This window comes from Ornithodoros turicata, chromosome 2 (assembly GCF_037126465.1).
Source record: "Ornithodoros turicata isolate Travis chromosome 2, ASM3712646v1, whole genome shotgun sequence".
Lineage (NCBI taxonomy): Eukaryota > Metazoa > Arthropoda > Arachnida > Ixodida > Argasidae > Ornithodoros > Ornithodoros turicata.
The window spans coordinates 142170716-142192952 of NC_088202.1; the positions used below are offsets into that span (position 1 = coordinate 142170716).

Here is a 22237-nt window from a genome sequence, read left to right on the forward strand (position 1 = left end):
TCCAACACCTAGACTTCCTCGGTCATCGGATCAACAGCCAAGGCATACTGCCTTTACTTTCTAAAGTTACCGCCATACGAGAGTTTCCACAGCCCTCTTCTCTCACCAAACTCCGACAATTTCTCGGGCTGGTAAATTTCTACCACCGTTTCTTCCCATCGTGCGCCGCTCTGCTTCACCCTTTGGAGGCCCTGCTCTCCACCTCTAAACGCTCTTCCGCAGCGCTTCAGTGGACTCCCGACGCCTCAGCAGCCTTCCAGTCCATCAAAGAAGCTATTGCCTCCGCCACGCTCTTGATCCACCCGCGGCATGATGCACGCACATGCATCATGGTGGATGCCTCTAGCGTTGCAGTCGGCGCCATACTCCAACAGCAAGTTTGAGAGTCTTGGCACCCACTTGCATTCTTCTCCCGAAAACTCAAACCTCTCGAAAGGCGCTACAGCACATTCGGCCGAGAGTTACTTGCCATCTACCTCGCAATCAAACATTTTTGCCATTTTCTTGAAGGCCGCCCATTTACAGTCTTTACGGATCATAAGCCCCTGACGTACGCCTTGTCGTCCTCTGGTTCTGGGTACACCCCCCGTGAAGTCCGGCATCTCTCCTTCATATCAGAGTTTACCACCGACATCCAGCATATCAGCGGCGCCGCAAACACTGTTGCTGACGCCCTCAGTCGCCTGAGCTCGCTCACGCAAGTCGAGCGCACTTCCACCCATGAACCACCCTCGCTCGACACCCTCAGGCACAGCTTGTTGACCCTGAACTCGCCGCTTTTCGCGCTTCAACATCAACATCCTTGAAGATCGAGGACGTCCACCTCCCTGGTACCACGACGGCTGTCGCCTGCGACACGTCCCAGGGCCTCCCTCGTCCTTTTGTCCCCGTTCCCCTTCGGCGTGCCGTCTTCGCCTCGTTCCACCGCCTTTGCCATCCAGGCACCCTCGCTACTCAGCGGCTCATTACCCAGCGTTATGTCTGGCCCCACATGAAGAGGGACATCAAACGCTGGGTCCAGACCTGCTTATCCTGCCAGCGGAACAAGGTCCATCGTCACATTCGCCTGGCTCCTCCTGCTTTCCCACTCCTGTCGAGCCGCTTCGACCACATACATATAGACCTTGTTGGCCCCCTACCATTGGCCAGAGGTTTCCGGTACATTCTCACTATCGTCGACCGATACACGCGCTGGCCGGAAGCCGTCCCCATCACCGATGCTACCACCCCCACCATCGCCCAAGCGCTCATCAGTGCGTGGATATCACGCTTCGGGGTACCCTCTGTCATCACCACTGACAGAGGTCCTCAGTTCGAGTCAGCCTTCTTTACCAACCTCATGCGGATTCTTGGTACGAAGCGTTCCCGCACAACTGCCTATCATCCCGCATCCAACGGCCTCGTTGAGCGGCTCCATCGGCAGCTGAAGGTCGCCCTCCGCGCCGCCCAGCACACCCCCTGGCCAGAAGCTCTGCCCCTGGTACTGCTGGGCATCCGAGCATCCTTCAAGCCCGACCTCGGTTGCACCACTAGAGATCTTGTTTATGGTGCCCCCCTACGCCTTCCCGCTGACCTCCTTCAGGCCTCGCCTACCCTGCCGCTCCTGGCTCCCGCCGACTACTTGTCCCGGCTCCGGCACACCATGGACGCTCTCCGCCCAACCACTCCCCGTTCCAGTCGCGTCTCCAACGCCTTCCAACACACCGACCTTGACCGCTGCTCGCACGTCTTCGTCCGCTACGACGGTGTCAAAAAAACCGTTGCAGCCACTTTACTCCGGGCCCTATCCCGTCATACGGAGAACCCCAGCCTACTTCATGCTTCTCGTCAACGGCAGGGAAGACACCGTTTCCCTCCACCGTCTAAAACCTGCCTTCATCGACGCCTCCACCTTGCCGGCCGTCGCATCGCTTCGTCCCCCCCCCCGCTTCCCACCAGTCAGCCTGGTGACCTGTCGCCAGCCCTTCCCGTCCACATGTAACATGGTTCAAGCGCCTAGTCACCAGTCGTGCTTTGCGGCGACTCCCTAGGAGGGGGCAGCTGTAGACGCACCACTACCGCCATCGACAGCGCACCCGGAACCGCGGCGCGCGATATTAAACTGCAGCCCAGCCAGTTCGGCTCTGGCTACCAACCAGAACGGTTGTGTTCGTGATTATTGTAGTTGAGCCAACGTAGTCATATGCCACAGACCCCAGAATACAACGAGAATCGTGTGAGGACACCTGCATGAACGTAATCTCAGAATTCGAAGGGTAGAAGTGAATCATGCAAATGCGGAATCAATTTTCAAGCGATGACTTTTGCTTTTCTTATTGAGTCCATGTTTACAGGGTTCTGAGCCCTCATATGTCAGGGCATTCGTGGAACATTTAATCTTCACTTCTCTCCTGCCTGATACACAGGAACGCACGCACGCGCGGACAGACATACGATAATGAAATGGGACTCCTGCCCAAATCTGAACAGGTGACCTTTTCATGACAGCTGCCGTCGATAACATACTGATTACAAACTATGGTGCGCGTAATTGAAAATAATATGCCACAGACCCCAGAGTATAAGGAGAATCATGTGAGGACACCTGCATGAACGTAATCTCAGAATTTGAAGGATAGAAGTGAGTCACGCATCTGCGGAATCAATTTTCAAATGATGTATTTTGCTTTTCTTATTGACTCTATGTTTACAGGGTTCTGAATCCTCATATTTCAAGGCATTCGTGGAACATTTAATCTTCATTTCGCTCCTGCCTTATACACACACAAACACGCGCAGACAGACACACGATGTTGAGATGGGACTCCTGCCTAAATCTGAACAGCTGTTATGGATAACATACTGATTACAAACTATGGTGCGCGTAATTGAAAATAATATGCCACAGACCCCAGAGTATAAGGAGAATCATGTGAGGACACCTGCATGAACGTAATCTCAGAATTCGAAGGATACAAGTGAGTCACGCATCTGCGGAATCAATTTTCAAGCGATGACTTTTGCTTTTCTTATTGACTGTATGTTTACAGGGTTCTGAGTCCTCATTGTCAGGGCGTTCGTGGAACATTTAATCATTTCGCTCCTGCCTTATACACACACAAGCACACACACGCGCAGACAGACAGACGATGATGAGATGGGACTCCTGCCTAAATCTGAACAGCTGTTATGGATAACATACCGATTACAAACTATGGTGCGCGTAATTGAAAATAATCATATGCCACAGACCCCAGAGTATAAGGAGAATCATGTGAGGACACCTGCATGAACGTAATCTCAGAATTCGAAGGATAGAAGTGAGTCACGCATCTGCGGAATCAATTTTCAAGCGATGTATTTTGCTTTTCTTATTGACTCTATGTTTACAGGGTTCTGAATCCTCATATTTCAAGGCATTCGTGGAACATTTAATCTTCATTTCGCTCCTGCCTTATACACACACAAACACGCGCAGACAGACACACGATGATGAGATGGGACTCCTGCCTAAATCTGAACAGCAGTTATGGATAACATACTGATTACAAACTATGGTGCGCGTAATTGAAAATAATGATATGCCACAGACCCCAGAGTATAAGGAGAATCATGTGAGGACACCTGCATGAACGTAATCTCAGAATTCGAAGGATACAAGTGAGTCACGCATCTGCGGAATCAATTTTCAAGCGATGACTTTTGCTTTTCTTATTGACTGTATGTTTACAGGGTTCTGAGTCCTCATTGTCAGGGCGTTCGTGGAACATTTAATCTTCATTTCGCTCCTGCCTTATACACACACAAACACGCGCAGACAGACACACGATGATGAGATGGGACTCCTGCCTAAATCTGAACAGCTGTTATGGATAACATACTGATTACAAACTATGGTGCGCGTAATTGAAAATAATCATATGCCACAAACCCCAGAGTATAAGGAGAATCATGTGAGGACACCTGCATGAACGTAATCTCAGAATTCGAAGGATAGAAGTGAGTCACGCATCTGCGGAATCAATTTTCAAGCGATGACTTTTGCTTTTCTTATTGACTCTATGTTTACAGGGTTCTGAATCCTCATATTTCAAGGCATTCGTGGAACATTTAATCTTCATTTCGCTCCTGCCTTATACACACACAAACACGCGCAGACAGACACACGATGATGAGATGGGACTCCTGCCTAAATCTGAACAGCTGTTATGGATAACATACTGATTACAAACTATGGTGCGCGTAATGAAAATAATCATATGCCACAAACCCCAGAGTATAAGGAGAACCATGTGAGGACACCTGCATGAACGTAATCTCAGAATTCGAAGGATAGAAGTGAGTCACGCATCTGCGGAATCAATTTTCAAGCGATGACTTTTGCTTTTCTTATTGACTCTATGTTTACAGGGTTCTGAATCCTCATATTTCAAGGCATTCGTGGAACATTTAATCTTCATTTCGCTCCTGCCTTATACACACACAAACACGCGCAGACAGACACACGATGATGAGATGGGACTCCTGCCTAAATCTGAACAGCTGTTATGGATAACATACTGATTACAAACTATGGTGCGCGTAATTGAAAATAATCATATGCCACAGACCCCAGAGTATAAGGAGAATCATGTGAGGACACCTGCATGAACGTAATCTCAGAATTCGAAGGATAGAAGTGAGTCACGCATCTGCGGAATCAATTTTCAAATGATGTATTTTGCTTTTCTTATTGACTCTATGTTTACAGGGTTCTGAATCCTCATATTTCAAGGCATTCGTGGAACATTTAATCTTCATTTCGCTCCTGCCTTATACACACACAAACACGCGCAGACAGACACACGATGATGAGATGGGACTCCTGCCTAAATCTGAACAGCTGTTATGGATAACATACTGATTACAAACTATGGTGCGCGTAATTGAAAATAATCATATGCCACAGACCCCAGAGTATAAGGAGAATCATGTGAGGACACCTGCATGAACGTAATCTCAGAATTCGAAGGATAGAAGTGAGTCACGCATCTGCGGAATCAATTTTCAAATGATGTATTTTGCTTTTCTTATTGACTCTATGTTTACAGGGTTCTGAATCCTCATATTTCAAGGCATTCGTGGAACATTTAATCTTCATTTCGCTCCTGCCTTATACACACACAAACACGCGCAGACAGACACACGATGATGAGATGGGACTCCTGCCTAAATCTGAACAGCTGTTATGGATAACATACTGATTACAAACTATGGTGCGCGTAATTGAAAATAATGATATGCCACAGACCCCAGAGTATAAGGAGAATCATGTGAGGACACCTGCATGAACGTAATCTCAGAATTGGAAGGATAGAAGTGAGTCACGCATCTGCGGAATCAATTTTCAAGCGATGACTTTTGCTTTTCTTATTGACTCTATGTTTACAGGGTTCTGAATCCTCATATTTCAAGGCATTCGTGGAACATTTAATCTTCATTTCGCTCCTGCCTTATACACACACAAACACGCGCAGACAGACACCACGATGATGAGATGGGACTCCTGCCTAAATCTGAACAGCTGTTATGGATAACATACTGATTACAAACTATGGTGCGCGTAATTGAAAATAATCATATGCCACAGACCCCAGAGTATAAGGAGAATCATGTGAGGACACCTGCATGAACGTAATCTCAGAATTCGAAGGATAGAAGTGAGTCACGCATCTGCGGAATCAATTTTCAAATGATGTATTTTGCTTTCTTATTGACTCTATGTTTACAGGGTTCTGAATCCTCATATTTCAAGGCATTCGTGGAACATTTAATCTTCATTTCGCTCCTGCCTTATACACACACAAACACGCGCAGACAGACACACGATGATGAGATGGGACTCCTGCCTAAATCTGAACAGCTGTTATGGATAACATACCGATTACAAACTATGGTGCGCGTAATTGAAAATAATCATATGCCACAGACCCCAGAGTATAAGGAGAATCATGTGAGGACACCTGCATGAACGTAATCTCAGAATTCGAAGGATAGAAGTGAGTCACGCATCTGCGGAATCAATTTTCAAGCGATGACTTTTGCTTTTCTTATTGACTCTATGTTTACAGGGTTCTGAATCCTCATATTTCAAGGCATTCGTGGAACATTTAATCTTCATTTCGCTCCTGCCTTATACACACACAAACACGCGCAGACAGACACACGGTGATGAGATGGGACTCCTGCCTAAATCTGAACAGCTGTTATGGATAACATACTGATTACAAACTATGGTGCGCGTAATTGAAAATAATGATATGCCACAGACCCCAGAGTATAAGGAGAATCATGTGAGGACACCTGCATGAATGTAATCTCAGAATTCGAAGGATAGAAGTGAGTCACGCATCTGCGGAATCAATTTTCAAATGATGTATTTTGCTTTTCTTATTGACTCTATGTTTACAGGGTTCTGAATCCTCATATTTCAAGGCATTCGTGGAACATTTAATCTTCATTTCGCTCCTGCCTTATGTACACACAAACACGCGCAGACAGACACACGATGATGAGATGGGACTCCTGCCTAAATCTGAACAGCTGTTATGGATAACATACTGATTACAAACTATGGTGCGCGTAATTGAAAATAATGATATGCCACAGACCCCAGAGTATAAGGAGAATCATGTGAGGACACCTGCATGAACGTAATCTCAGAATTCGAAGGATAGAAGTGAGTCACGCATCTGCGGAATCAATTTTCAAATGATGTATTTTGCTTTTCTTATTGACTCTATGTTTACAGGGTTCTGAATCCTCATATTTCAAGGCATTCGTGGAACATTTAATCTTCATTTCGCTCCTGCCTTATACACACACAAACACGCGCAGACAGACACACGGTGATGAGATGGGACTCCTGCCTAAATCTGAACAGCTGTTATGGATAACATACTGATTACAAACTATGGTGCGCGTAATTGAAAATAATGATATGCCACAGACCCCAGAGTATAAGGAGAATCATGTGAGGACACCTGCATGAACGTAATCTCAGAATTCGAAGGATAGAAGTGAGTCACGCATCTGCGAAATCAATTTTCAAATGATGTATTTTGCTTTTCTTATTGACTCTATGTTTACAGGGTTCTGAATCCTCATATTTCAAGGCATTCGTGGAACATTTAATCTTCATTTCGCTCCTGCCTTATACACACACAAACACGCGCAGACAGACACACGGTGATGAGATGGGACTCCTGCCTAAATCTGAACAGCTGTTATGGATAACATACTGATTACAAACTATGGTGCGCGTAATTGAAAATAATCATATGCCACAGACCCCAGAGTATAAGGAGAATCATGTGAGGACACCTGCATGAACGTAATCTCAGAATTCGAAGGATAGAAGTGAGTCACGCATCTGCGGAATCAATTTTCAAATGATGTATTTTGCTTTTCTTATTGACTCTATGTTTACAGGGTTCTGAATCCTCATATTTCAAGGCATTCGTGGAACATTTAATCTTCATTTCGCTCCTGCCTTATACACACACAAACACGCGCAGACAGACACACGATGATGAGATGGGACTCCTGCCTAAATCTGAACAGCTGTTATGGATAACATACTGATTACAAACTATGGTGCGCGTAATTGAAAATAATCATATGCCACAGACCCCAGAGTATAAGGAGAATCATGTGAGGACACCTGCATGAACGTAATCTCAGAATTCGAAGGATAGAAGTGAGTCACGCATCTGCGGAATCAATTTTCAAATGATGTATTTTTGCTTTTCTTATTGACTCTATGTTTACAGGGTTCTGAATCCTCATATTTCAAGGCATTCGTGAACATTTAATCTTCATTTCGCTCCTGCCTTATACACACACAAACACGCGCAGACAGACACACGATGATGAGATGGGACTCCTGCCTAAATCTGAACAGCTGTTATGGATAACATACTTATTACAAACTATGGTGCGCGTAATTGAAAATAATGATATGCCACAGACCCCAGAGTATAAGGAGAATCATGTGAGGACACCTGCATGAACGTAATCTCAGAATTCGAAGGATAGAAGTGAGTCACGCATCTGCGGAATCAATTTTCAAATGATGTATTTTGCTTTTCTTATTGACTCTATGTTTACAGGGTTCTGAATCCTCATATTTCAAGGCATTCGTGGAACATTTAATCTTCATTTCGCTCCTGCCTTATACACACACAAACACGCGCAGACAGACACACGATGATGAGATGGGACTCCTGCTAAATCTGAACAGCTGTTATGGATAACATACTGATTACAAACTATGGTGCGCGTAATTGAAAATAATCATATGCCACAGACCCCAGAGTATAAGGAGAATCATGTGAGGACACCTGCATGAACGTAATCTCAGAATTCGAAGGATACAAGTGAGTCACGCATCTGCGGAATCAATTTTCAAGCGATGACTTTTGCTTTTCTTATTGACTGTATGTTTACAGGGTTCTGAGTCCTCATTGTCAGGGCGTTCGTGGAACATTTAATCATTTCGCTCCTGCCTTATACACAAACAAGCACACACACGCGCAGACAGACAGACGATGATGAGATGGGACTCCTGCCTAAATCTGAACAGCTGTTATGGATAACATACCGATTACAAACTATGGTGCGCGTAATTGAAAATAATCATATGCCACAGACCCCAGAGTATAAGGAGAATCATGTGAGGACACCTGCATGAACGTAATCTCAGAATTGGAAGGATAGAAGTGAGTCACGCATCTGCGGAATCAATTTTCAAATGATGTATTTTGCTTTTCTTATTGACTCTATGTTTACAGGGTTCTGAATCCTCATATTTCAAGGCATTCGTGGAACATTTAATCTTCATTTCGCTCCTGCCTTATACACACACAAACACGCGCAGACAGACACACGGTGATGAGATGGGACTCCTGCCTAAATCTGAACAGCTGTTATGGATAACATACTGATTACAAACTATGGTGCGCGTAATTGAAAATAATCATATGCCACAGACCCCAGAGTATAAGGAGAATCATGTGAGGACACCTGCATGAACGTAATCTCAGAATTCGAAGGATAGAAGTGAGTCACGCATCTGCGGAATCAATTTTCAAATGATGTATTTTGCTTTTCTTATTGACTCTATGTTTACAGGGTTCTGAATCCTCATATTTCAAGGCATTCGTGGAACATTTAATCTTCATTTCGCTCCTGCCTTATACACACACAAACACGCGCAGACAGACACACGATGATGAGATGGGACTCCTGCCTAAATCTGAACAGCTGTTATGGATAACATACTGATTACAAACTATGGTGCGCGTAATTGAAAATAATGATATGCCACAGACCCCAGAGTATAAGGAGAATCATGTGAGGACACCTGCATGAACGTAATCTCAGAATTCGAAGGATAGAAGTGAGTCACGCATCTGCGGAATCAATTTTCAAATGATGTATTTTGCTTTTCTTATTGACTCTATGTTTACAGGGTTCTGAATCCTCATATTTCAAGGCATTCGTGGAACATTTAATCTTCATTTCGCTCCTGCCTTATACACACACAAACACGCGCAGACAGACACACGATGATGAGATGGGACTCCTGCCTAAATCTGAACAGCTGTTATGGATAACATACTGATTACAAACTATGGTGCGCGTAATTGAAAATAATATGCCACAGACCCCAGAGTATAAGGAGAATCATGTGAGGACACCTGCATGAACGTAATCTCAGAATTTGAAGGATAGAAGTGAGTCACGCATCTGCGGAATCAATTTTCAAATGATGTATTTTGCTTTTCTTATTGACTCTATGTTTACGGGGTTCTGAATCCTCATATTTCAAGGCATTCGTGGAACATTTAATCTTCATTTCGCTCCTGCCTTATACACACACAAACACGCGCAGACAGACACACGATGATGAGATAGGACTCCTGCCTAAATCTGAACAGCTGTTATGGATAACATACTGATTACAAACTATGGTGCGCGTAATTGAAAATAATGATATGCCACAGACCCCAGAGTATAAGGAGAATCATGTGAGGACACCTGCATGAACGTAATCTCAGAATTCGAAGGATAGAAGTGAGTCACGCATCTGCGGAATCAATTTTCAATGATGTATTTTGCTTTTCTTATTGACTCTATGTTTACAGGGTTCTGAATCCTCATATTTCAAGGCATTCGTGGAACATTTAATCTTCATTTCGCTCCTGCCTTATACACACACAAACACGCGCAGACAGACACACGATGATGAGATGGGACTCCTGCCTAAATCTGAACAGCTGTTATGGATAACATACTGATTACAAACTATGGTGCGCGTAATTGAAAATAATCATATGCCACAGACCCCAGAGTATAAGGAGAATCATGTGAGGACACCTGCATGAACGTAATCTCAGAATTCGAAGGATACAAGTGAGTCACGCATCTGCGGAATCAATTTTCAAGCGATGACTTTTGCTTTTCTTATTCACTGTATGTTTACAGGGTTCTGAGTCCTCATTGTCAGGGCAGTTCGTGGAACATTTAATCATTTCGCTCCTGCCTTATACACAACAAGCAACACACGCGCAGACAGACAGACGATGATGAGATGGGACTCCTGCCTAAATCTGAACAGCTGTTATGGATAACATACGATTACAAACTATGGTGCGCGTAATTGAAAATAATATATGCCACAGACCCCAGAGTATAAGGAGAATCATGTGAGGACACCTGCATGAACGTAATCTCAGAATTCGAAGGATAGAAGTGAGTCACGCATCTGCGAATCATTTTCAAATGATGTATTTTGCTTTTCTTATTGACTCTATGTTACAGGGTTCTGAATCCTCATATTTCAAGGCATTCGTGGAACATTTAGTCTTCATTTCGCTCCTGCCTTATACACACACAAACACGCGCAGACAGACACACGATGATGAGATGGGACTCCTGCCTAAATCTGAACAGCTGTTATGGATAACATACGATTACAAACTATGGTGCGCGTAATTGAAAATAATCATATGCCACAGACCCCAGAGTATAAGGAGAATCATGTGAGGACACCTGCATGAACGTAATCTCAGAATTCGAAGGATAGAAGTGAGTCACGCATCTGCGGAATCAATTTTCAAGCGATGACTTTTGCTTTTCTTATTGACTCTATGTTTACAGGGTTCTGAATCCTCATATTTCAAGGCATTCGTGGAACATTTAATCTTCATTTCGCTCCTGCCTTATACACACACAAACACGCGCAGACAGACACACGATGATGAGATGGGACTCCTGCCTAAATCTGAACAGCTGTTATGGATAACATACTGATTACAAACTATGGTGCGCGTAATTGAAAATAATATGCCACAGACCCCAGAGTATAAGGAGAATCATGTGAGGACACCTGCATGAACGTAATCTCAGAATTCGAAGGATAGAAGTGAGTCACGCATCTGCGGAATCAATTTTCAAATGATGTATTTTGCTTTTCTTATTGACTCTATGTTTACAGGGTTCTGAATCCTCATATTTCAAGGCATTCGTGGAACATTTAATCTTCATTTCGCTCCTGCCTTATACACACACAAACACGCGCAGACAGACACACGATGATGAGATGGGACTCCTGCCTAAATCTGAACAGCTGTTATGGATAACATACTGATTACAAACTATGGTGCGCGTAATTGAAAATAATGATTATGCCACAGACCCCAGAGTATAAGGAGAATCTTGTGAGGACACCTGCATGAACGTAATCATCAGAATTGAAGGATAGAAGTGAGCACGCATCTGCGGAATCAATTTTCAAATGATGTATTTTTGCTTTTCTTATTGACTCTATGTTTACAGGGTTCTGAATCCTCATATTTCAAGGCATTCGTGGAACATTTAATCTTCATTTCGCTCCTGCCTTATACACACACAAACACGCGCAGACAGACACACGATGATGAGATGGGACTCCTGCCTAAATCTGAACAGCTGTTATGGATAACATACTGATTACAAACTATGGTGCGCGTAATTGAAAATAATGATGACACAGACCCCAGAGTATAAGGAGAATCATGTGAGGACACCTGCATGAACGTAATCTCAGAATTTCGAAGGATAGAAGTGAGTCACGCATCTGCGGAATCAATTTTCAAATGATGTATTTTGCTTTTCTTATTGACTCTATGTTTACAGGGTTCTGAATCCTCATATTTCAAGGCATTCGTGGAACATTTAATCTTCATTTCGCTCCTGCCTTATACACACACAAACACGCGCAGACAGACACACGATGATGAGATGGGACTCCTGCCTAAATCTGAACAGCTGTTATGGATAACATACTGATTACAAACTATGGTGCGCGTAATTGAAAATAATGATATGACACAGACCCCAGAGTATAAGGAGAATCATGTGAGGACACCTGCATGAACGTAATCTCAGAATTCGAAGGATAGAAGTGAGTCACGCATCTGCGGAATCAATTTTCAAATGATGTATTTTTGCTTTTCTTATTGACTCTATGTTTACAGGGTTCTGAATCCTCATATTTCAAGGCATTCGTGGAACATTTAATCTTCATTTCGCTCCTGCCTTATACACACACAAACACGCGCAGACAGACACACGATGATGAGAAGGGACTCCTGCCTAAATCTGAACAGCTGTTATGGATAACATACTGATTACAAACTATGGTGCGCGTAATTGAAATAATATATGCCACAGACCCCAGAGTATAAGGAGAATCATGTGAGGACACCTGCATGAACGTAATCTCAGAATTCTGAAGGATAGAAGTGAGTCACGCATCTGCGGAATCAATTTTCAAATGATGTATTTTGCTTTCTTATTGACTCTATGTTTACAGGGTTCTGAATCCTCATATTTCAAGGCATTCGTGGAACATTTAATCTTCATTCGCTCCTGCCTTATACACACACAAACACGCGCAGACAGACACACGATGATGAGATGGGACTCCTGCTAAATCTGAACAGCTGTTATGGATAACATACTGATTACAAACTATGGTGCGCGTAATTGAAAATATGATATGCCACAGACCCCAGAGTATAAGGAGAATCATGTGAGGACACCTGCATGAACGTAATCTCAGAATTCGAAGGATAGAAGTGAGTCACGCATCTGCGGAATCAATTTTCAAATGATGTATTTTGCTTTTCTTATTGACTCTATGTTACAGGGTTCTGAATCCTCATATTTCAAGGCATTCGTGGAACATTTAATCTTCATTTCGCTCCTGCCTTATACACACACAAACACGCGCAGACAGACACACGATGATGAGATGGGACTCCTGCCTAAATCTGAACAGCTGTTATGGATAACATACTGATTACAAACTATGGTGCGCGTAATTGAAAATAATGATATGACACAGACCCCAGAGTATAAGGAGAAATCATGTGAGGACACTGCATGAACGTAATCTCAGAATTCGAAGGATAGAAGTGAGTCACGCATCTGCGGAATCAATTTTCAAATGATGTATTTTGCTTTTCTTATTGACTCTATGTTTACAGGGTTCTGAATCCTCATATTTCAAGGCATTCGTGGAACATTTAATCTTCATTTCGCTCCTGCCTTATACACACACAAACACGCGCAGACAGACAGACGATGATGAGATGGGACTCCTGCCTAAATCTGAACAGCTGTTATGGATAACATACTGATTACAAACTATGGTGCGCGTAATTGAAAATAATCATATGCCACAGACCCAGAGTATAAGGAGAATCGTGTGAGGACACCTGCATGAACGTAATCTCAGAATTCGAAGGATAGAAGTGAGTCACGCATCTGCGGAATCAATTTTCAAATGATGTATTTTGCTTTTCTTATTGACTCTATGTTTACAGGGTTCTGAATCCTCATATTTCAAGGCATTCGTGGAACATTTAATCTTCATTTCGCTCCTGCCTTATACACACACAAACACGCGCAGACAGACACACGATGATGAGATGGGACTCCTGCCTAAATCTGAACAGCTGTTATGGATAACATACTGATTACAAACTATGGTGCGCGTAATTGAAAATAATGATATGCCACAGACCCCAGAGTATAAGGAGAATCATGTGAGGACACCTGCATGAACGAATCTCAGAATTCGAAGGATAGAAGTGAGTCACGCATCTGCGGAATCAATTTTCAAATGATGTATTTTTGCTTTTCTTATTGACTCTATGATTACAGGGTTCTGAATCCTCATATTTCAAGGCATTCGTGGAACATTTAATCTTCATTTCGCTCCTGCCTTATACACACACAAACACGCGCAGACAGACACACGATGATGAGATGGGACTCCTGCCTAAATCTGAACAGCTGTTATGGATAACATACTGATTACAAACTATGGTGCGCGTAATTGAAAATAATGATATGACACAGACCCCAGAGTATAAGGAGAATCATGTGAGGACACCTGCATGAACGTAATCTCAGAATTCGAAGGGATAGAAGTGAGTCACGCATCTGCGGAATCAATTTTCAAATGATGTATTTGCTTTTCTTATTGACTCTATGTTTACAGGGGGTTCTGAATCCTCATATTTCAAGGCATTCGTGGAACATTTAATCTTCATTTCGCTCCTGCCTTATACACACACAAACACGCGCAGACAGACACACGATGATGAGATGGACTCCTGCCTAAATCTGAACAGCTGTTATGGATAACATACTGATTACAAACTATGGTGCGCGTAATTGAAAATAATATGCCACAGACCCAGAGTATAAGGAGAATCATGTGAGGACACCTGCATGAACGTAATCTCAGAATTTGAAGGATAGAAGTGAGTCACGCATCTGCGGAATCAATTTTCAAATGATGTATTTTGCTTTCTTATTGACTCTATGTTTACAGGGTTCTGAATCCTCATATTTCAAGGCATTCGTGGAACATTTAATCTTCATTTCGCTCCTGCCTTATACACACACAAACACGCGCAGACAGACACACGATGATGAGATGGGACCTCCTGCCTAAATCTGAACAGCTGTTATGGATAACATACTGATTACAAACTATGGTGCGCGTAATTGAAAATAATCATAAGCCACAGGACCCCAGAGTATAAGGAGAATCATGTGAGGACACCTGCATGAACCTAATCTCAGAATTCGAAGGATACAAGTGAGTCACGCATCTGCGGAATCAATTTTCAAGCGATGACTTTTGCTTTTCTTATTGACTGTATGTTTACAGTGTTCTGAGTCCTCATTGTCAGGGCGTTCGTGGAACATTTAATCATTTCGCTCCTGCCTTGTACACACACAAGCACACACACGCGCAGACAGACAGACGATGATGAGATGGGACTCCTGCCTAAATCTGAACAGCTGTTATGGATAACATACTGATTACAAACTATGGTGCGCGTAATTGAAAATAATCATATGCCACAGACCCCAGAGTATAAGGAGAATCATGTGAGGACACCTGCATGGACGTAATCTCAGAATTCGAAGGATACAAGTGAGTCACGCATCTGCGGAATCAATTTTCAAGCGATGACTTTTGCTTTTCTTATTGACTCTATGTTTACAGGGTTCTGAATCCTCATATTTCAAGGCATTCGTGGAACATTTAATCTTCATTTCGCTCCTGCCTTATACACACACAAACACGCGCAGACAGACACACGATGATGAGATGGGGACTCCTGCCTAAATCTGAACAGCTGTTATGGATAACATACTGATTACAAACTATGGTGGGTGCGCGTAATTGAAAATAATATGCCACAGACCCCAGAGTATAAGGAGAATCATGTGAGGACACCTGCATGAACGTAATCTCAGAATTCGAAGGATACAAGTGAGTCACGCATCTGCGGAATCAATTTTCAAGCGATGACTTTTGCTTTTCTTATTGACTGTATGTTTACAGTGTTCTGAGTGCTCATTGTCAGGGCGTTCGTGGAACATTTAATCATTTCGCTCCTGCCTTATACACACACAAGCACACATACCGCGCAGACAGACAGACCGATGATGAGTTGGGACTCCTGCCTAAATCTGAACAGCTGTTATGGATAACATACTGATTACAAACTATGGTGCGCGTAATTGAAAATAATCATATGCCACAGACCCCAGAGTATAAGGAGAATCGTGTGAGGACACCTGCAATGAACGTAATCTCAGAATTCGAAGGATAGAAGTGAGTCACGCATCTGCGGAATCAATTTTCAAATGATGTATTTTGCTTTTCTTATTGACTCTATGTTTACAGGGTTCTGAATCCTCATATTTCAAGGCATTCGTGGAACATTTAATCTTCATTTCGCTCCTGCCTTATACACACACAAACACGCGCAGACAGACACACGATGATGAGATGGACTCCTGCCTAAATCTGAACAGCTGTTATGGATAACATACTGATTACAAACTATGGTGCGCGTAATTGAAAATAATGATATGCCACAGACCCCAGAGTATAAGGAGAATCATGTGAGGACACCTGCATGAACGTAATCTCAGAATTCGAAGGATAGAAGTGAGTCACGCATCTGCGGAATCAATTTTCAAATGATTATTTTTGCTTTTCTTATTGACTCTATGTTTACAGGGTTCTGAATCCTCATATTTCAAGGCATTCGTGGAACATTTAATCTTCATTTCGCTCCTGCCTTATACACACACAAACACGCGCAGGACAGACACACCGATGATGAGATGGGACTCCTGCCTAAATCTGAACAGCTGTTATGGATAACATACTGATTACAAACTATGGTGCGCGTAATTGAAAATAATGATATGACACAGACCCCAGAGTATAGGAGACTCATGTGAGGGACACCTGCATGAACGTAATCTCAGAATTCGAAGGATAGAAGTGAGTCACGCATCTGCGGAATCAATTTCAAATGATGTATTTTGCTTTTCTTATTGACTCTATGTTTACAGGGTTCTGAATCCTCATATTTCAAGGCATTCGTGGAACATTTAATCTTCATTTCGCTCCTGCCTTATACACACACAAACACGCGCAGACAGGACACACGATGATGAGATGGGACTCCTGCCTAAATCTGAACAGCTGTTATGGATAACATACTGATTACAAACTATGGTGCGCGTAATTGAAAATAATATGCCACAGACCCCAGAGATAAGGAGAATCATGTGAGGACACCTGCATGAACGTAATCTCAGAATTTGTAAGGATAGAAGTGAGTCACGCATCTGCGGAATCAATTTTCAAATGATGTATTTGCTTTTCTTAATGACTCTATGTTTACAGGGGTTCTGAATCCTCATATTTCAAGGCATTCGTGGAACATTTAATCTTTCATTTCGCTCCTGCCTTATACACACACAAACACGCGCAGACAGACACACGATGATGAGATGGACTCCTGCCTAAATCTGAACAGCTGTTATGGATAACTACTGATTACCAAACTATGGTGCGCGTAATTGAAAATAATGATATGCCACAGACCCCAGAGTATAAGGAGAATCATGTGAGGACACCTGCATGAACGTAATCTCAGAATTCGAAGGATAGAAGTGAGTCACGCATCTGCGGAATCAATTTTCAAATGATGTATTTTGCTTTTCTTATTGACTTATGTTTACAGGGTTCTGAATCCTCATATTTCAAGGCATTCGTGGAACATTTAATCTTCATTTCGCTCCTGCCTTATACCAAACACAAACTCGCGACAGGACAGACGCGATGAGATGGGACTCCTGCCTAAATCTGAACAGCTGTTATGGATAACATACTGATTACAAACTATGGTGCGCGTAATTGAAAATAAATATGCCACAGACCCCAGAGTATAAGGAGAATCATGTGAGGACACCTGCATGAACGTAATCTCAGAATTCGAAGGTTACAAGTGAGTCACGCATCTGCGGAATCAATTTTCAAGCGATGACTTTTGCTTTTCTTATTGACTGTATGTTTACAGGGTTCTGAGTCCTCATTGTCAGGGCGTTCGTGGAACATTTAATCATTTCGCCTGCCTTACACAAACAAGCACACACACGCGCAGACAGACAGACGATGATGAGATGGACTCCTGCCTAAATCTGAACAGCTGTTATGGATAACATACGATTACAACTATGGTGCGCGTAATTGAAAATAATCATATGCCACAGACCCCAGAGTATAAGGAGAATCATGTGAGGAACCTGCATGAACGTAATCTCAGAATTCGAAGGATAGAAGTGAGTCACGCATCTGCGGAATCAATTTTCAAATGATGTATTTTGCTTTCTTATTGACTCTATGTTTACAGGGTTCTGAATCCTCATATTTCAAGGCATTCGTGGAACATTTAGTCTTCATTTCGCTCCTGCCTTATACACACACAAACACGCGCAGACAGACACACGATGATGAGATGGGACTCCTGCCTAAATCTGAACAGCTGTTATGGATAACATACCGATTACAAACTATGGTGCGCGTAATTGAAAATAATCATATGCCACAGACCCCAGAGTATAAGGAGAATCATGTGAGGACACCTGCATGAACGTAATCTCAGAATTCGTAGAAGAAGTGAGTCACGCATCTGCGGAATCATTTTCAAGCGATGACTTTTGCTTTTCTTATTGACTCTATGTTTACAGGGTTCTGAATCCTCATATTTCAAGGCATTCGTGGAACATTTAATCTTCATTTCGCTCCTGCCTTATACACACACAAACACACGCGCAGACAGACACACGATGATGAGATGGGACCCTGCCTAAATTGAACAGCTGTTATGGATAACATACTGATTACAAACTATGGTGCCGTAATTGAAAATAATCATATGCCACAGACCCCAGAGTATAAGGAGAATCATGTGAGGACACCTGCATGAACGAATCTCAGATTCGAAGGATACAGTGAGTCACGCATCTGCGGAATCAATTTTCAAGCGATGATGACTTTTGCTTTTCTTATTCACTGTCATGTTTACAGGGTTCTGAGTCCTCATTGTCAGGCGTTCGTGGAACATTTAATCATTTCGCTCCTGCCTTATACACAAACAAGCACACACACGCGCAGACAGACACACGATGATGAGATGGGACTCCTGCCTAAATCTGAACAGCTGTTATGGATAACATACCGATTACAAACTATGGTGTGCGCGTAATTGAAAATAATGATATGCCACAGACCCAGAGTATAAGGAGATCATGTGAGGACACCTGCATGAAGTAATCTCAGATATTCGAAGGATAGAAGTGAGTCACGCATCTGCGGAATCAATTTTCAAATGATGTTTTGCTTTCTTATTGACTCTATGTTTACAGGGTTCTGAATCCTCTTATTTCAAGGCTTTCGTGGAACATTTATCTTCATTTCGCTCCTGCCTTATACACACCACAAAACGCGCAGACAGACACACGATGATGAGTGGGACTCCTGCCTAAATCTGAACAGCTGTTATGGATAACATACTGATTACAAACTATGGTGCGCGTAATTGAAAATAATCATATGCCACAGACCCCAGAGTATAAGGAGAATCTGTGAGGACACCTGCATGAACGTAATCTCAGAATTCGAAGGATCAAGTGAGTCACGCATCTGCGGAATCAATTTTCAAGCGATGATTTTGCTTTTCTTATTCACTGTATGTTTACAGGGTTCTGAGTCCTCATTGTCAGGGCGTTCGTGGAAATTAATCATTTCGCTCCTGCCTTATACAAACAGACCACACGCGCAGACAGACAGACGATGATGAGATGGGACTCCTGCCTAAATCTGAACAGCTGTTATGGATAACATACGATTACAAACTATGGTGCGCGTAATTGAAAATAGAATATGCCACAGACCCAGAGTATAGGAGAAATCATGTGAGGACACCTGCATGAACGTAATCTCAGAATTCGAAGGATAGAAGTGAGTCACGCATCTGCGGAATCAATTTTCAATGAGTATTTTCTTTTCTTATTGACTCTATGTTACAGGGTTCTGAATCCTCATATTTCAAGGGCATTCGTGGAACATTTAATCTTCATTTCGCTCCTGCCTTATACACACACAAACACGCGCAGACAGACACAGACGATGATGAGATGGGACTCCTGCCTAAATCTGAACAGCTGTTATGGATAACATACTGATTACAAACTATGGTGCGCGTAATTGAAAATAATCATATGCCACAGACCCCAGAGTATAAGGAGAATCATGTGAGGACACCTGCATGAACGTAATCTCAGAATTCGAAGGATACAAGTGAGTCACGCATCTGCGGAATCAATTTTCAAGCGATGACTTTTGCTTTTCTTCTATTGACTCTATGTTTACAGGGTTCTGATCCTCATATTCAAGGCATTCGTGGAACATTTAATCTCATTTCGCTCCTGCCTTATACACACACACACACACGCGCAGACAGACAGACGATGATGAGATGGGACTCCTGCCTAAATCTGAACAGCTGTTATGGATAACATACTGATTACAAACTATGGTGCGCGTAATTGAAAATAATGATATGCCACAGACCCCGAGTATAAGGAGAATCATGTGAGGACACCTGCATGAACGTAATCTCAGAATTCGAAGGATAGAAGTGAGTCACGCATCTGCGGAATCAATTTTCAAATGTATTTTGCTTTTCTTATTGACTCTATGTTACAGGGTTCTGAATCCTCATATTTCAAGGCATTCGTGGAACATTTAATCTTCATTTCGCTCCTGCCTTATACACACACAAACACGCGCAGACAGACACACGATGATGAGATGGGACTCCTGCCTAAATCTGAACAGCTGTTATGGATAACATACTGATTACAAACTATGGTGCGCGTAATTGAAAATATCATATGCCACAGACCCCAGAGTATAAGGAGAATCATGTGAGGACACCTGCATGAACGTAATCTCAGAATTCGAAGGATAGAAGTGAGTCACGCATCTGCGGAATCAATTTTCAAATGATGTATTTTGCTTTTCTTATTGACTCTATGTTTACAGGGTTCTGAATCCTCATATTTCAAGGCATTCGTGGAACATTAATCTTCATTTCGCTCCTGCCTTATACACACACAAACACGCGCAGACAGACACACGATGATGAGATGGGACTCCTGCCTAAATCTGAACAGCTGTTAAGGCTAACATACTGATTACAAACTATGGCGCGTAATTGAAAATAATCAATGCCACAGACCCCAGAGTATAAGGAGAATCATTGAGGACACCTGCATGAACGTAATCTCAGAAATTCGAAGGATAGAAGTGAGTCACGCATCTGCGGAATCAATTTTCAAATGATGTATTTGCTTTTCTTATTGACTCTATGTGTACAGGGTTCTGAGTCCTCATTTTCAAGGCATTCGTGGAACATTTAATCATTTCGCTCCTGCCTATACACACACAAACACGCGCAGACAGACAGACGATGATGAGATGGGACTCCTGCCTAAATCTGAACAGCTGTATGGATAACATACCGATTACAAACTATGGTGGCGTAATTGAAAATAAATATGCCACAGACCCCAGAGTATAAGGAGAATCATGTGAGGACACCTGCATGAACGTAATCTCAGAATTCGAAGGATAGAAAGTGAGTCACGCATCTGCGGAATCAATTTTCAAGGATGAATTTTGCTTTTCTTATTGACTGTATGTTTACAGGGGTCTGAGTCCTCATTTCAGGCATTCGTGGAACATTTAATCATTTCGCTCCTGCCTTATACACACAAGCAAACACGCGCAGACAGACACACGATGATGAGATGGGACTCCTGCCTAAATCTGAACAGCTGTTATGGATAACATACTGATTACAAACTATGGGCGCGTAATTGAAAATATAATGCCACAGACCCCAGAGTATAAAGAATCATGTGAGGACACCTGCATGAACGTAATCTCAGAATTCGAAGGATAGAAGTGAGTCACGCATCTGCGGAATCAATTTTCAAGCGATGACTTTTGCTTTTCTTATTGACTCTATGTTTACAGGGTTCTGAATCCTCATATTTCAAGGCATTCGTGGAACATTTAATCTTCATTTCGCTCCTGCCTTACTACACAAACAAACACGCGCAGACAGACACACGGTGATAGATGGGACTCTGCCTAAATCTGAACAGCTGTTATGGATAACATACTGATTACAAACTATGGTGCGCGTAATTGAAAATAATGATATCACAGACCCCAGAGTATAAGGAGAATCATGTGAGGACACCTGCATGAACG

The 22237-nt window shown here is 42.7% G+C and overlaps 1 protein-coding gene across 1 annotated transcript; it reads left to right on the forward strand.

Moving 5' to 3' along the window:
• Nucleotides 1–991: 991 nt before the first annotated feature.
• Nucleotides 992–1981, forward strand: LOC135385107 (protein NYNRIN-like). The gene has a single exon (XM_064614283.1). The coding sequence runs from the start codon at nt 992–994 to the stop codon at nt 1979–1981; it is 990 nt and encodes a 329-aa protein (XP_064470353.1).
• Nucleotides 1982–22237: the final 20256 nt, after the last annotated feature.